This window comes from Callithrix jacchus, chromosome 3, assembly GCF_049354715.1.
Source record: "Callithrix jacchus isolate 240 chromosome 3, calJac240_pri, whole genome shotgun sequence".
Lineage (NCBI taxonomy): Eukaryota > Metazoa > Chordata > Mammalia > Primates > Cebidae > Callithrix > Callithrix jacchus.
The window spans coordinates 146,005,077-146,022,788 of record NC_133504.1 but is presented as its reverse complement, the minus strand read 5'-3'; the positions used below and the strand labels follow the sequence as shown (position 1 = coordinate 146,022,788).

The 17,712-nt window shown below is 40.3% G+C and overlaps 1 protein-coding gene across 3 annotated transcripts in view; it reads right to left on the bottom strand.

The window, feature by feature from the left end:
- CORIN (corin, serine peptidase) overlaps positions 1-17,712 on the bottom strand; it is a 263,919-nt gene that overhangs the window by 212,134 nt on the left and 34,073 nt on the right. For all 3 annotated transcript variants that reach the window (XM_035293752.3, XM_008993384.5, XM_008993382.5), the window contains exon 2: positions 14,280-14,424. In XM_035293752.3, the coding sequence (XP_035149643.1) occupies positions 14,280-14,424 (145 nt within the window). The remainder of the gene's footprint in view (positions 1-14,279; positions 14,425-17,712) is intronic.

The following is a 17,712-nucleotide window of genomic DNA, read 5'->3' as shown; positions in this document are numbered from 1 at the left end:
AACAAAGGTATAAAATGCTTCTATTGCTCATTACAACAACAAACATCTCAGTTATAAAATAAGGAATATTTATTTGGGCAGATATTACTTCAGTATGGCTATATCAGATAACATGGTGCAGAATTTATAAAAAGAATGGTTTTTATTTTTTTCTCTTCTTTTTAAATTACAACTTTTATTTTGGATTCAGGGGGTACATGTGCAAGTTGCCATGGGTATATTATGTGATGCTGAGGATTGGGATATAAATGATCCCATCACCCAAGTAATGAGCATAGTACCCAACAGTTTCTCAACATTTGCCCTCCTCCCTCCTCTAGTAGGACCCAGTGTCTACTGTTCCCATCTTTATGACCATGAGCACTCAATGTTTAGCTCCCACTTATAAGTGAGAACATGTGGTATTTGGTTTTCTGTTCCTGTGTTAATTTGTTTAAGCTAGTGGCCTCTTGCTACATCCATCTATTTTGCTGCAAAGGACATGATTTAATTATTTTTTATGGCTGCATAGTATTCCCTGGTATCTTTATCCAATCTATCATTGATGGACACCTAGGCTGATTCCATGTCTTTGCTATTGTGGATAGTGCTGCCATGAACATATGAGTATGTATGTCTTTTTGGTGGAATGATTTATTTTCTTTTGGATGTATCCCCAGTGATGAGATTGCTCGGTCAAATGGTAGTTCCATTTTAAGTTCTTTGAGAAATCTCCAAAGTATTTTTCCACAGTGACTGAAGTAATTTACATTTCCACCCACAAATGTATAAATGTTCCCTTTTCTCACCAACATCTGTTGTTTATTGACTTTTTAATAACAGCCATTCTGACTGGCATAAGATGGTATCTCATTATGGTTTTGATTTGTATGTCTCTGATGATTAGTGATGTTAAGCATTTTTCATATGTTTGTTGGACACTTGCATGCTTATTTTGAGAAGCATCTGTTCATGTATTTTGCCCCCTTTATAATAGGTTATTTGTTTTCTGCATCTTAAATTGTTAGAATAATTATTTTGAAGATGTGTGGGAAAACCCCCATTTCCTAAAATTTGCCTACATATAAACAAAACAAATAGCATTTAGGAACAGTTACATAGTGATACAAAATTCCACTCCTGGTATATACCCAAGAGATATGAAAACATATGTCCCCACAAAAACATACACATAAATATTCACAGCAGGTTCATTGATAATAGCCAAAAGGTGGAAATAACCCAAATGTCTCTCAATTGATAAATGGATAAATAAACTATGGTATAACCATACAATGAAATATTATTCAGCCATTAAAAGGAATGAAGTAGGGAGGAGGACTCAAGATGGCGCTGTGAGAACAACCCAGGATTGAAGCTCTCGCTGGACGCACGGAGAGGGTGAGTCGGGGAAGCATTTCCAGATGGATCTTAGTTGCCCACAGAACAGGGAAATTCCCAGGTATAAAAGAGATGCGGGACGCCAGGCAGAGGTCTCAGCTGGAGTCCCTCTGCGCCGGAGCGCAGAGGCGCTCCACAGCGCTCCATACAAAAGCTCACTGTTACGGGTGCCCTGTTGAACCGGCAAACTAAGACCCGAGTGGGCTGAACTTGAGACTGAACGGGTCTTGAACTGTGACCCAGCCCAGGAAAGCCCAGGGACTCAGCGTTTGGGGGAGCGCAGTGCGACAAACAAAACGGCGATTCCAAACGCTCCCGGTGAATAGGTTTTTTTTTAAAGCGCAGCTCCGCGGGGGAGGGGCGTCAGCCGTTACCGAGGCAATCAGCCCCTACTGAGGTACACGCCCATTGCTGACGCAGCCTGCCACTGCCGAGGCAACCCGGTACAACAGAGAGACTCCGCCACAGGGCGTAGCCCGAGGCAACAGGGCGGAGACCACAGCAGAAGGGCGGAGCCGGCAGGAAAAGGGCGAACCTCACACCAGCAGGGCAGAGCCTCGGCAGGCAAAAAGTGACTAGACTGCCTCCTAGCTGGGCAGGACAGTGAGGCGGACACTCACAAGGAAAGCCCCAACCCCCCCCCCCAGACAGACCATCTGAGGAAAAAAAAGGGGTTTTCTTACGAGTTAGGTTGCAGCAGAACTAAACATAGCAGCCTAGCAGCCCTGAATGAACAACAGAGCTCACAGCTCAGCACTTGAGCTCCTACAGACTGTCTCCTCAAGCAACTCCCTGAACCCTCTATATCCATAAGACTGACATTCGGCAGACATCATCCTGGGACAAAGATAGCAGAAAAAGAAACTGGTAGCATCCCTCGCTGTTCCGCAACCGCTACAGGTACACCCCAGACAAGCAGGGCCTGGAGTGGACCTCAGCGGTCGTACAGCGAAGGGGCTAGACTGGTAGAAGGAAAACCAAGTAACAGAAATACTCCATCATCAACAATCTGGGTGTCCACTCAGAGATCCAATCAAAAAGTCAGTAACTACACAGATGACAGGTGGATAAATCCACAAAGATGGGAAGAAACCAGCGCAAAAAGGAGGAAAACACCCGAAACCAGAACACCTTGCCACCTAGAAAGGACCAAAACTCCTCACTAGCAAGGGAACAAAGCTGGACGGAGAATGACTGTGACGAAATGACGGAATTAGACTTCAGAAGGTGGATAATGAGAAACTTTTGTGAGCTAAAAGAACATGTTTTAAATCAACGTAAAGAAACTAAGAACCTTGAAAAAATATTTGAGGAAATGATAACAAGAATGGATACCTTAGAGAGGAATATGAATGAATTAAAGGAGCTGAAAAACACAATACGTGAACTTCGCGAAACATGCACAAGTTTCAATAGCTGAATTGACCAAGCAGAAGAAAGAATATCAGAAGTCGAGGATCAACTCAATGAAATAAAATGAGAAACCAAGATCAGAGAAAAAAGTGCAAAAAGGAATGAACAAAGTCTCTAAGAAATGTGGGACTATGTGAAGAAACCTAACCTACGTTTGATAGGCATACCAGATGTGATGAAGAGAATGAATCCAAGCTGGAAAATACTCTTCAGGACATTATCCAGGAAAATTTCCCCCACCTAGCAAGACAGCCCAACACTCTATTGCAGGAAATACAGAGAACACCACAGAGATATTCTGCAAGAAGAGCAACCCCAAGGCACATAATCGTCAGATTCAACAAGGTTGAAATAAAGGAAAAAATACTAAGGGCAGCCAGAGAGAAAGGTCGGGTCACCCACAAAGGGAAGCCCATCAGACTCACAGCAGATCTCTTGGCAGAAACTCTACAAGCCAGAAGAGAGTGGGGGCCAATATTCAACATCCTTAAAGAAAAGAACTTTCAACCCAGAATTTCATATCCAGCCAAACTGAGCTTCAGAAGTGAAGGAAAAATAAAATCCTTTGCGAACAAGCAAGCACTCAGAGATTTTGTCACCACCAGCCCTGCTTTACAAGAGCTCCTGAAAGAGGCACTACACATAGAAAGGAACAACCAGTACCAGCCACTCCAAAATCACACTAAATGCTAAAGAGCATCAACATAATGAAGAATCTACAACAACTAACGGGCAAAACAGCCAGCTAGCATCAAAATGGCAGTGTCAAACTCACACATAACAATATTAACCCTAAATGTAAATGGACTAAATGCACCAATCAAAAGACACAGACTGGCAAATTGGATAAAAAGCCAAAACCCAGCAGTGTGCTGTATCCAGGAAACCCATCTCACATGCAAGGATACACAAAGGCTCAAAATAAAGGGATGGAGGAAGATTTACCAAGCAAATGGAGAGCAAAAGAAAGCAGGAGTTGCAATCCTCATCTCTGATAAAATAGACTTTAAAGCAACAAAGATCAAAAGAGACAAAGAAGGCCATTACATAATGGTAAAAGGATCGATACAACAAGAAGAGCTAACGATCCTAAACATATATGGACCCAATACAGGAGCACCCAGATACATAAGGCAAGTTATTAACGACTTACAAAGAGACTTAGACTCCCACACAATAATAGTGGGAGACTTTAACACTCCACTGTCAATATTAGACAGATCAACCAGACAGAAAATCAACAAGGATATCCAGGGCTTGAACTCAGACCTGGAGCAAGCAAACCTGATAGACATTTACAGAACTCTCCACCCCAAATACACAGAATATACATTCTTCTCAGCACCACATCATACCTACTCTAAAATTGACCACATAATTGGAAGTAAAGCACTGCTCAGCAAATGCAAAACAACTGAAATCATAACAAACAGCCTCTCAGACCATAGTGCAATCAAGTTAGAACTCAGAATTCAGAAACCAACCCAGAACCGCACAGCTTCATGGAAACTGAACAACTGGCTCCTGACTGTTGACTGGATAAACAATGAAATGAAGGCAGAAATAAAGAAGTTCTTCGAAACCAATGAGAACGAAGACACAACATGCCAGAATCTCTGGGACACATTTAAAGCAGTCTCTAGAGGAAAGTATATAGCAATAAGTGCCCATATGAGAAGAATGGAGAGATCCAAAATTGACACCCTATCGTCAAAATTGAAAGCGCTAGAGGAGCAAGATCAAAAAAACTCAAAACCTAGCAGAAGACAAGAAATAACTAAGATCAGAGCTGAACTGAAGGAGATTGAGACACGAAAAACGCTCCAAAAAATCAATAAATCCAAGAGCTGGTTTTTTGAAAAGATCAACAAAATAGACAGACCGCTAGCCAGATTGATTAAAAAGAAAAGAGAGAACAACCAAATAGATGCAATAAAAAATGATAAAGGGGAAATCACCACAGATTCCACAGAAATTCAAACCATCATCAGAGAATATTACAAACAACTCTATGCACATAAACTAGTAAACCTGGAAAAAATGGATAAATTCCTGGACTCCTGTGTCCTCCCAAGCCTAAACCAGGAGGAAGCTGAAACTATGAATAGACCAATAACAAGGGCAGAAGTCGAGGCAGCAATTAAGAGCCTACCACACAAAAAAAGCCCAGGTCAAGACGGGTTCACAGCCGAATTCTACCAGACACACAAAGAGGAGCTGGTACCATTTCTTCTGAAACTATTCCAAATAATCCAAAAAGAAGGAATCCTACCCAAATCATTCTATGAGACCAATATCATCCTGATACCAAAACCCGGCAGAGACCCAACAAGAAAAGAAAACTTCAGGCCAATATCCATGATGAACATAGATGCAAAAATCTTCAATAAAATATTGGCAAGCCGATTGCAACAGCAAATCAAAAAACTTATTCATCATGATCAAGTAGGATTCATCCTGGGGATGCAAGGCTGGTTCAACATACGCAAGTCTATCAACGTAATTCACCACATAAACAGAACCAAAAACAAAAACCACATGATTATCTCAATCGACGCAGAGAAGGCATTTGACAAAATTCAACAGCCCTTTATGCTAAAAACCCTCAATAAACTCGGTATCGATGGAACGTATCTCAAAGTAATAAAAGCTATTTATGACAAACCAACAGCCAATATCATACTGAATGGGCAAAAACTAGAAGCATTCCCTTTGAAATCCGGCACTAGACAAGGATGCCCTCTCTCACCACTCCTATTCAATATAGTACTGGAAGTTCTAGCCAGAGCAATCAGGCAAGAAAAAGAAATAAAGGGTATTCAAATAGGAAAGGTGGAAGCCAAATTGTCTCTATTTGCAGACAACATGATAATATACCTAGAAGACCCCATCGCCTCAGCCCAAAAACTCCCGAAACTGATAAGCAACTTCAGCAAAGTCTCAGGATATAAAATCAATGTGCAAAAATCACAAGTCTTCCTCTACACCAATAACAGACTTAAAGAAAGCCAAATCAAGAGCGAACTGCCATTCACAATTGCTACAAAAAGAATAAAATACCTTGGAATACAACTCACAAGGAACGTAAGGGACCTCTTCAGGGAAAACTACAAACCACTGCTCAATGAAATCAGAGAGGACACAAACAGATGGAGAAACATGCCATGTTCATGGTTAGGAAGAATTAATATTGTGAAAATGGCTATACTGCCCAAAGTAATTTACAGAATCCACGCTATCCCCATCAAGCTACCATTGACTTTCTTCACAGAACTGGAAAAAACCACCTTGAACTTCATATGGAACCAAAAGAGAGCCCGCATAGCCAAGTCAATTCTAAGCAAAAAGAACACAGCGGGCGGCATCACACTACCGGATTTCAAACTATACTATAAGGCTACAGTAATCAAAACAGCATGGTACTGGTACCAAAACAGAGATATAGATCAATGGAACAGAACAGAGGCATCAGAGGCAACACAACATAGCTACAACCATACAATCTTTGATAAACCTGACAAAAACAAGCAATGGGGAAAGGACTCCCTGTTCAACAAATGGTGTTGGGAAAACTGGCTAGCCATGTGTAGAAAGCAGAAACTGGACCCCTTCCTGACACCTTACACCAAAATTAACTCCAGATGGATTAAAGACTTAAACATAAGACCCAGCACCATAAAAACCCTAGAAGGAAATCTAGGCAAAACCATCCAGGACATAGGAGTAGGCAAGGACTTCATGAACAAAACACCAAAAGCATTGGCAACAAAAGCCAAAATAGACAAATGGGACCTAATGAAACTCCACAGCTTCTGCACAGCAAAAGAAACAGTCTCTAGTGTGAATTGGCAACCAACAGAATGGGAAAAAATTTTTGCAGTTTACCCATCTGACAAAGGGCTGATATCCAGAATTTACAAAGAACTCAAACAGATTTACAGGAAAAAAACAAACAAGCCCATTCAAAAGTGGGCAAAGGATATGAACAGACACTTTACGAAAGAAGACATATATGAGGCCAACAATCATATGAAAAAATGCTCATCGTCACTGGTCATCAGAGAGATTCAAATCAAAACCACATTGAGATACCATCTCACGCCAGTTAGAATGGCGATCATTAAAAAATCTGGAGACAACAGATGCTGGAGAGGATGTGGAGAAAAAGGAACACTTTTACACTGTTGGTGGGAGTGTAAATTAGTCCAACCATTGTGGAAGACGGTGTGGCAATTCCTCAAGGCCCTAGAAATAGAAATCCCATTTGACCCAGCAATCCCATTACTGGGTATATATCCAAAGGACTATAAATCGTTCTACTACAAGGACACATGCACACGAATGTTCATTGCAGCACTGTTTACAATAGCAAAGACCTGGAATCAACCCAAATGCCCATCGATGATAGACTGGATTGGGAAAATGTGGCACATATACACCATGGAATATTATGCAGCAATCATAAATGATGAGTTCGTGTCGTTTATAGGGACATGGATGAATCTGGAGAACATCATTCTCAGCAAACTGACACAAGAACAGAAAATGAAACACCGCATATTCTCACTCATAGGCGGGTGATGAAAAATGAGAACACATGGACACAGAGAGGGGAGTACTAAACACTGGGGTCTATAGGGGGATAAGGGGAGGGCCAGTGGTAGGGGGAGGGGGGAGGGATTGCCAGGGGAGAAATACCACATGTGCGTGAAGGGGAGAAAGCAAACAAAACACACTGCCCTGTGTGTACCTATGCAACTGTATTGCATGCTCTGCACATGTACCCCAAAACCTAAAATGCAATAAAAAAATTTTAAAAATTAAAAAAAAAAGAAAGGAATGAAGTATTAATACATGTTACAATGTGAGTAAACCTTAAAAATATATGCTAAGGGAAAGAAGCCAGTCACAAAATACCACATATGGTCATATAAAACGTCTAGAATAGGGAAATCTCTAGTAAAAGAAAATAGATTAGTGGCTGCTTGGGGTTGGGGTGAGGAGATGGGAAGAGACTGGGTGGTAGCTAAAGGGTGCAGAGCTTTATTTTGAGATGACAAAAATGTCCTAAAACCGACTGCAGTGATGGTTACATTTATCTAAGAATATACTAAAAACCACTGAATTGTAGACTAAATGGTTGGATTGAATGGTATATTATATTATTAAGAAAAAATTAATATTAATTCACTAATTAATCAAATTAATAATAACCCACTTAAAGCAAATCATTCCTCCTCTGCCCTCTGCTCAGAGGCCTGTAAGCACAGAGGTACTTAAATGTACGTACATTTTATATTAGCATTAGACCCTGAGAATGAAAGGAAGTGTTCTTCAAAGAATGTGAGCCAATGAACATAGTCTCATGACAATCAGGCTTTTAAAAGTGACAGTGGTATTGCTGAGGAAGCGCCTACCAGACAGATCTGGGCAGAGATAACAATGAACTCTGGACAAAACACAAAAAGACAACTACTGAAGGGTGATGGAGAAGGAGGAAAAGCAGGCCAGGTCTGGAGGGGCATTGACTCTTTGAAGAAAAGAGTGGCAGAGATTCGTTTCAGGACAGTTTACTGTCTTAGGCTGAGAGCGGGCCACAGCTGACCTACAGAGAAAGAGGCAACTAAAACTCCCACAGAAAACCCTCAGTCCTCCTGGGCTGGGGCACTTGTTCTGTCCTCTTACTTGGTCACCCTCTGACCTCTGGCATCTGTGAAAGCCAGAGCTTCTGGGTTCCTTTCCTTCTCAGACTATTCTTCCTGTATCTCTACCCCCACCCTCTTCTGCCCCATAAACACTAGCATCCTCCAGAGCTTTGCCCTCAGCTTCTAATCGATGCATTTTCTCTTCAGAGTTCATTGACTCCTGCTGCTTCAACTGTCACTGAGATTGCTGCATACATGGCAGACCTCCCTTCTCAGCTTCCCTTCTGGATCCTCTAGCTTCAGTCCTGTGACAATGACTCGGAAATTAAATTTTAAAGTCAGTGCTGCTCTGTCACAGAAGCCAAACATCGTATTTTTGGTCACAATTTCTCTTGAAATTTCCTTAGGAAAGAAACGTGTTGGATTTATCATTTTCCTCGATTTCTTGACCTGCTTTCACTGTTGAATTCAACTATGATTCCATTGTACTTGGTTGTCCCACAGTATCTCTAATATACAAACCAACCTTCCAATCTTTATCTTTCCTTCATCTGCTTGCATCAGACTCCTGTGGCTTCACTTCCTATGTTAACGGGTGGCATCAAAACTAACCTGGTTAGACACAGGAGGCAGAGCAAGAGGCCTAATAGAAGTCTACAGCATTTGTCCCCCACCCCAAAGGAACACTGAATTTTAACAATTAACTACACACAAAAGGCACTGACACGAGAACCAAAACCAAGTAAGCAATCACAGTACCTGGTTTTAACTTCAAATCAGTGAAGTAGACATTAAAGAAGGCAGGAAAGACAGTCTTGAATGCAGACACTAACCTCTCCCATCCCCCAGCAGCAGCCATGTAGCTTGGAGAATGTGGGCACTTATGAGAGGGAGAGTGCAGTGATTATGAGGCTTTGCAATGAACTCAGTATCTCCCTGTCATAGCAGGAAGCAGGGGGAACATGTGGACAGGCCCTGACCAAAGAGCAATTGCTGATCCCAGTGGTGAGAGCTTGAGTCCCAGCAAGCCTCATCATGCAGGCTGCAGTGCTCTGGGGCTTTAAGTGAACTTGAGGCGACAAGGACTGCAATTCCTAGGCAAGTTCAGAGTTGGTGGACTGGGAGACACATGACCTACTGAGACACAAGCTGGGGTGACTAAGGGAGTGCTTGTGCCACCTCTCCTTCATCCTCCAGCAGTAGGTGTGTGGCAGGGAGAAATCGGTGTTCTTGGTAAAGGGAGAGCACAGCAACTGGGGGATTTTCCATTGAACTCAGTGCTGCTCTGTCACAGCAGAGACCTGGCAGGATTCAACACTTGCTGATTAAAGAACCCCATGGCCCCGAATACCCAACAGCAATACCCAGGTTATATGCGGTGGGCCTTGGGCTCTGATATGTGCTGGCTTCAGATGTGACTTCACACATTCCCAGTTGTGGCATCTATGGTGAAAAACTCTTTCTATTTGAGAAAAGCAAGGGAAAAAGTGAAGGGGACTCTATCTGGCACCTTAGGTGCCTGCTTGGCCTCAGTGGGGTAGGGCACCAACCAGACTCTTGGTTAGCATTTCTAGACCTGCCTTGGGCCAGAGAGGAACCCACTGTCCTGAAGGCCCGGAAGCATGTCCCAGGCCTGGAAGCATGCATCAGAAACTGACAAAAGAGCCTTTGGGCTCTAAGTGAACATGGGGCCTAGCAAAACTCCCCATGGGTTGGTGGTGGTGGCAGTGGTGGTCACAGAGAGAGGCTCTTTGGCCAATGGAAATGAAAGGGAAGAGTGGGAAGGACTTTGTCTTATGGTTTGAGTGCCAACGTAGCTGCAGTAGAATAGAATATCAGCTAAATTTCTAAGGTTTTTTACTTCAATCCATGGCTCCAAGATAGCCTCTCTGGACCCAGCTGGGGCCCGGGGGAACTCACTGCCCTGAAGGGAGCGATACTAACCTGGCTGGCTTTGCCATCTGCTGATTGTAGTCTCTAAAGCTTTGAGTGAACTTGGGTGGTAGTGGTGATAGCAGGCCTTGGGTGAGACTAAGTACTGTGCTGGCTTCATGTCTGAACCAGCACAGTCCCACTGGTGGTGGCCACAGGGGTGCTTGTGTCCTCCTACCCCCAGTTCCAGGAAGCTCAGCACAGGGAGAGAGAGAGAGACTCTGTTTGTTTGGGAGAAAGTAAGGGAAAAGAACAAGAGTCTCTGCCTGATAATTCAGAGAATTCTTCCAGACTTTATCCAGGAAGAAAGGTACTGCCACCAAGTACCAAGAAAGGCATTGGTGGCAGTACCTTTCTCTACAAGTCTGCAAGAACTGCAGCATTTTTAGGTCTCAGGTCCAAGTCCCTTAGAAGATCTGGAACACCTTCCCAAGAAGAATGAACAAAAATGAGCCCAGACTTCCGATTAATTTAACCAAATTAGTGGAAGATCTTTATAATGAAAACTAAAAATCTGATGAAAAAAATTGAAGAGAATATCAAAAAATGGAAATATATTTGAATTTGATACTCATGGATTGGAAGAATCAATATTGTTAACTTTTCCATGCTACCTAAAGTAATCTGCAAATTCCATGCAATCTCTATCCAAATATGAAAGACATTCCTCATAGAAATAGAAAAAACAATCCTAAAATTTATATGGAACCACAAAAGACCAAGAATAGCCAAAGCTATTCTAAACAAAAAGAATGAAACTGGAGGAATCGTATTATCTGACTTCAAATTATACTACAGAGCTATAGTAATCAAAACAGCATGATACTGGCATTAAAAACTGACATACAGACTGATGAAACAGAATAGAGAACCCAAAAACAAATTCAAACACCTACAGAGACCTCATTTTCAACAAAGTTGCCTAGAACATATGGGGAAAGGACAGTCTCTTCTATAGATAGTGCTCAGAAAATGGGATATCCATATGCAGAAGAATAAAACTAGACACCTATCTCTCACCATATTCAAAAAATCAAATCAAAATGGATTAAAGACTTAAATACAAGACTTCAAACTATGAAAGTGCTAAAGAAAAACACTGGGGAAACTCTTCAGGACATTGGTCCAAGCAAAAATTTCTTGAGTCATACCACACAAGCACAGGCAACCAAAGCAAAAATGAACAGCCAGGATCACATCAAGTTAAAAAACTCCTGCACAGCAAAGGAGACAACCAACAAAGTGAAGAGACAACACACAGAATGGGAGAAATTATTTCAAACCACCCATCTGACAAGGGATTCATAATCAGAATATATAACCAGCTCAAACAACTTCATTTTCAAAAAATCAAATAATCCAATGTTAAAATGGGCACAAGATTTGAATAGACATTTCTCAAAATAAGACATACAAATGGCAAACAGGCCTATGAAATGGTGATCAACATCACTGACCATCAGAGAAATGCAAATCAAAACTACAATGAGAAATCATCTCACCGCTGTTAAAATGGCTTATATCCAAAAGGCAAGCAATAGCAAATGCTGGTGAGAATATGGAGAAAAGGGAACCCTTGTATACTGTTGGTGGGAATTAGCACAACCACTATGAAGTACAGTTTGGAGGTTCTGCAAAAAAAACTAAAATTGAGCTACTATATTATCCAGCAATCCCACTGCCGGATATATGCCCAAAAGAAATGAAATCTGTGCATCGAAGAGATATCTGCATTCCCATGTTTGTTGCAGTACTGATCACATGCGTTGGTATTTGGAAGCAACCTAAATGTCCATCAACAGATGATTGCATAAAGAATATATGGTACATCACCATGGAGTACTATGCAGCCATAAAAAGGATGTCACTTTGCAACAACATGGTTGGAACTGGAGGTTATTATATTAAGTGAAATAAGTCAGATACAGAAAGACAAATTTCACATGTTCTCACTTATTTTAGGGTCTAAAAATCAAAGCAATTGAACTCATGGAGACAGAGAGAAGATGGATGGTTACAAGAGGCTGAGGCTGGGAAGGATAGCACAGGGTGGGGAGAAGAGTGGGGGTTGTTAATGGGTACAAAATATATATGTAGTTAGAAAAAATGAATAAGATATTATTTGGTTGCAAACAGGGTGACCAAAGACAATAAAAGTTGAATTGTACATTTAAAAACAATTAACAGAGTATAATTGTAACATAAAGTATAAATGCTTGAGGGGATGGATAGCCCATTTTCCATGATATGATTATTGCTTATTGCATGCCTATAGGAAAGTAGCTAATATACCTCATAAATAAGCACACCCACTATGTACCCACAATTTTTTTTTAAAGCCAGGTTACCGAAGCCAGAAATCCAGGAGCCAGCCTTGACTTCTCTCTCCCTCACACCAAAATCCAATCAGTCTTGATTTCTGTAGATTTTTTAATGCACCCAGTGCCTTATTTCAAATCCCCATCACCTTTTACTTAGACCAGAGTCAGAGTTCCGAACTAGTCTCCTTGCCTTCATTTTTTTCTGCCTCCATACTCTGTAGTGTATCCAGTTCTATTGCTTTTTGCAAATGCAAAATAATCAGAGTTCTCCTTTCTTAGAAAGATCCTCCAGTGGTAATCCACCACCCATGGCAGTGGTTTGTAATCATTTTTATAGCAGATCAATGTTATTTTCAAATAAATATCATATAAAAGCCTAATATCTATAAATAGATATGAGCTGTATTTTATTGGGATAAACTTACATTATAAGATATAAATGTATGACTTTGTAAACCATTAAGAACACAATAGGGAGGTTTGGCAAAATTTAAAAATTCAAAATCATCAGCAATGCAAAGATCAGCATCGTTTTGATATTTATTTCTCTATTTTCTTTTATCGCATATATTTTTTAAAATTCTGATTCATGTCATTAGGTAGCTACCAGTGATAATAGTTTATTGCTTTTTCCAAGAAGTTCACCTTTCAAACTTAAAGTATCGTTCATTTAAAAAAAGATAGCTCCACTCTCACAGCTTCACTTGACTAGCCTTTAAAAAATAAATAAATAAGTAAATAAAGATAGCAAGATGCAAATACTAATGAGTTAACCTGTCAGTACATATCACTTGGTTTCTGGCTTTTACTTGGTTAAAATGTGGTATGTAGCATTCAGTTTGAGTGTGTATTTAAGATCTGTTTGCTTTTCTTTTAAAATGAAAGTCAAAGCAAACACTTGTGCAATCCTTCAGTCTCCTCCTTAGAACCTTGTTACCATGGAATAGAGTTTGAAAACCAGTGATCTAAATTCTAAACCCCAAATCCTTTAGTATTTAGCATGAAAATGTAAGATCCCATTTCATTTGGATTTTATCAATCTCGCTGCATTTCCCACCAGTGCCAAATTTTCACCCAGTTTCCTAACTCTATCTTCATCTTTCATAGGGTTATAGTTTTACACTAGTTATTTTCTCTGCCAAATCCTGTCTTCTAACCTGAATTTCTATCAACTTAATTCCAAAGTTAAAACATTAACTCTCTATGATGCTTTCTTTGAATGTGCATATAGGACCCTGTATGCACTTCTGTCTTAAACTTGTGTTGTCTTGTGTGATAATCATCACTTCCTCTCAACTGTGAGCTCCTAAGAAGGGACTAATTTAACTTTCCTGGAGGTCTCAGGTACATTCAACATGCCTGTAACCTAGTAATCTTTCCTTAATGTTTTAAATTCATAAACTCATTTATTAATATTAATAATAACCAGTAGAGTAGCTAAAACTGTGGATTTGCATAAAGTTGTCAACAGATAATCCTCTCATTGATTGACACTTTAGGTTAAATAAGTACTAAATAGAAATAACTCTTCTAAATCATGCTAATTTTCATTTTAACTTCATTTTTCTTTAATAATGGCCTCACCCACCAACATAGGAAAGCAGGATCACCAGCAAGAGAACGACAGCACAGATACATGGAATCAGGATCAGCAGTAGGAACCGGAGGAGGTTAGAAGTCGCCAGCTTCTGAGAGCAGCCATCGCCCATGTTATTGTCATCAGCTCCCAAGACCTAAAGTAAAGGAGGAAAATGCAACATGGTTTTAATATTACAGAACTCAATGCATGCTATGACATTTTAGATTAATAGCTATTCATTTAGAACAGCATAATTCTAACATGACTTTACTGTTTGTGCTATAGGGTATGAAATGAGCTTAGTCACCAAATCATTCCAGTAAATGAACAGATAACTGTACAGAGCAAACTCTCTATTTCTGAAACATTTTTCAGGAGTATATGAACTTTAAACAATATCCCATTTTGCTTTCTTAAAACATAGTTGTCAATTTGGTATGATTCCAAAGGCCTATGAATGACCATGACAAAACCTTACCCTGGCCCAGAGCTATGATAGAAGCGAAGACTGCTTAATACAGTGATAAAAAATTGGTAAGTAGGAATAGACAGGACATTATCCAGACTTTATTCTTTTTGTCTCATTAGTCTAAACCAAATCTGAATGAATCTGGATAAAATAAGTTTTTGGTCATTAATAATTCAGCCAGCCTCACTGTTACTGACCATGCATTTAGTGACAAGTTGAAATATAAGGAAGAGTCTGCCCTGATTGCCAATTATATGCTAACAACTCTGAGGACATCCTCAGCCGTCCATGCTGCTCCTACAGCCCATCCATTGTGAGAGGATAAAGTGCAAAAATGATGGTTCAGATAAAGTTCTTGTCTTCAAATGCTTCAAATTTTGCTTAGTTCAATCTCTTGCCAGAAATGGTATCTGGAAATTCATTTACTATAGATGGCTAGCTTAGAGCAATGACAGCTTCAAACGACATCTGAGATGGTACTAAAAGGCTTTGAATCACTATAAGAAACTCTCCTGGTCTTCTTAACAAAGGCATTTCTCACAACTCTCTCTTAGCCTTCTGATGCATTTTCTCCTCTGACAGTTTCAGAACTTGGACTATAACCTCAGTATAACTAACTCCTGAATCTCTCCTGCATGCTGAACTCCTTTCAGAGTTACACCACATACTTCCAATGCCTGGTGGTTAGCAGCACCTCTTCCCAACAAGTCCAAAACTGAGAGGAACCGCCCTCTGTCTCTCTATCTTCACACTGGTTCTCCTGACTTCCATATTTGTGTTTACAGAAATTCCTCCATTCTAATAACCCAAAGATTCCCCATTTCATGATCCCCATATGCCATATGTCACCAGGTTTTGTTGGTTCTTCCTCTGTAATAAATACCAAACTTTTAATTTTTTTAAATCAATGAGCTTTGAGAAAGACCCTTATATTAAGTTGTCCTAACAGAATGGTCCCGTAATATTCTCAGGACTTCCTGACCAGTATTTGATTATTTCCCATGGATGCAAAGGCAACTTTGATGGGTTCTTTCAATTACAAGGCATATATGATTCTCCATTTCTGCTTTATTCCCTCTACATAAGAATATGGGTTCACTAACCCATATTGCAAACCACGTTCACCACCTAATATGATTATACCTTTTGTAATTTTAGGAATTCTCCATGACAGACATTATTTGAAATAACTTACATTGCTAACTTGAGAAGAGCTTCATTTTCTAGGTTAATGTCTAACTGATCCATATCCTCTGTACCTGGTTTAAGCTATCAGCCAATGTGTTACCATTTACAATTAATTTATAATTGATCTTCAAGAAGACATAGCACTGGTGCAATATAATATGAGATCTGCAACAGCACATGGATTACAACACTAACATTGGATAGGCAGTGCCCTTTCAGGCTCGTATACAACACTTACTTACAAAAAAAATTAGTAAATTAAAGTGTAGGACTACAGGCCAACAAAGTTAGCAGCAGAAACAAATTGTTTATTTTACTTAGTTATTGAACACCTACGAATTATAATAATAGTGACGGATGTGACAATTACTTCAAGCTACCGTCCCTCAAAAACTCACAGTCTTGTAGGAGAAATGATATGTACACGAATAACATATCTATATTGCAAGGTAGCAAATGATAAGCGCCATGAAACTTATAGCTAAAGTGACATAAGAATTCAAAAGATAGAAATATGATTTCTTGCTGGAAGATCACATAAGACACTGTAGAGAGAGCAACCCTGAATCAGCCATAATTCTGAGAAAAGTACGCCTGCAAAGGTCTGTTATGGGTTTTTAAAAGCTGCAAAATATCTACAGAGAGGTAAGAAAGTATGAAATGTATTTAACTCCTGCAACAATGAAGACGCTTCCTTGCTAAGGTGGTCACAGATGCATTATAGGGATAATGTCGGGTGATGAATTCACAATGGCTCATTGCCATCTGGACTCCTGGAGCCAGATATATCTCATTTAGCATTCGTACTTAAAGTGTCAGTGGAGAAAATAATAGAGACTCATTTTAATATCTCAGCTAAGTATATATCAACAAGTACTGGGCCTCCAAAAACCATACTCATGATTAGACCAAATATTTTCTCAGTGACAAGAGAACTGATTGCTTTTTTCAAAGGGAGAGGAGGAAGAAATACGCAGGAGACATCAGCACTTTCTTCTTTAATAACTTGCATAACTTTCCTCTTGCACTCATGGCCGCTTAGGACTGTTGCAAATGCTACATCATACACAGGCCCTTGGAGGTTCCACTGAACACAAGGCAACTCTCAAACTTCACTGTTGAGTAAATGCCAGGTGAAATAAACAACCAGATCATCCTTAAGCTTTGTTTCAATGGACTCTAAATGATCCTCTCTCCAAATGGCATCCCTCTTCCACAAGCACCTTCCCCAGCCTTGAAACTAAGCCGAGCACAGGCACAGAATTCCATGGCTAGGGCAGGGAACAACACATCTTGATTGGACCTGCACATATTCGTAAAGCATGTCATTCTTATGTTTTTGTTGTTTTTATTTTCAGATTTGGTTTTGGGGTTTTTTGGTTTTGTTTTGTTTTGTTTTGTTTTGTCTTGTTTTGTTTTGTTTTGTGACAGGGTCTCACTCTATTACCCAGGCTGGAGTGCAGTAACATGATCTTGGTTCACGGCAACCTCTGCCTCCTGGGCTAAAGTGGTTCTCCTGCCTCAGCCTCCTGAGTGACCGGGATAACAGGTGTGCACCATGCATCACTCCCAGCTGATTATTTTGTAGAGACAGGATTTCACCATATTGCTCTGGCTGATTGCAAATGTCTGGGCTCGAGCAATCCACCCAACTTAGCCTCCCAATTGTTCTTATGTTTTACGAATCTTGTTAGTGAAAATATTTCTTGTGTCTTAAGAACAGGCTGGGCAGGGTGGCTCACGCCTATAATCCTAACACTTTGGGAGGCTGAGGCGGGTGGATTG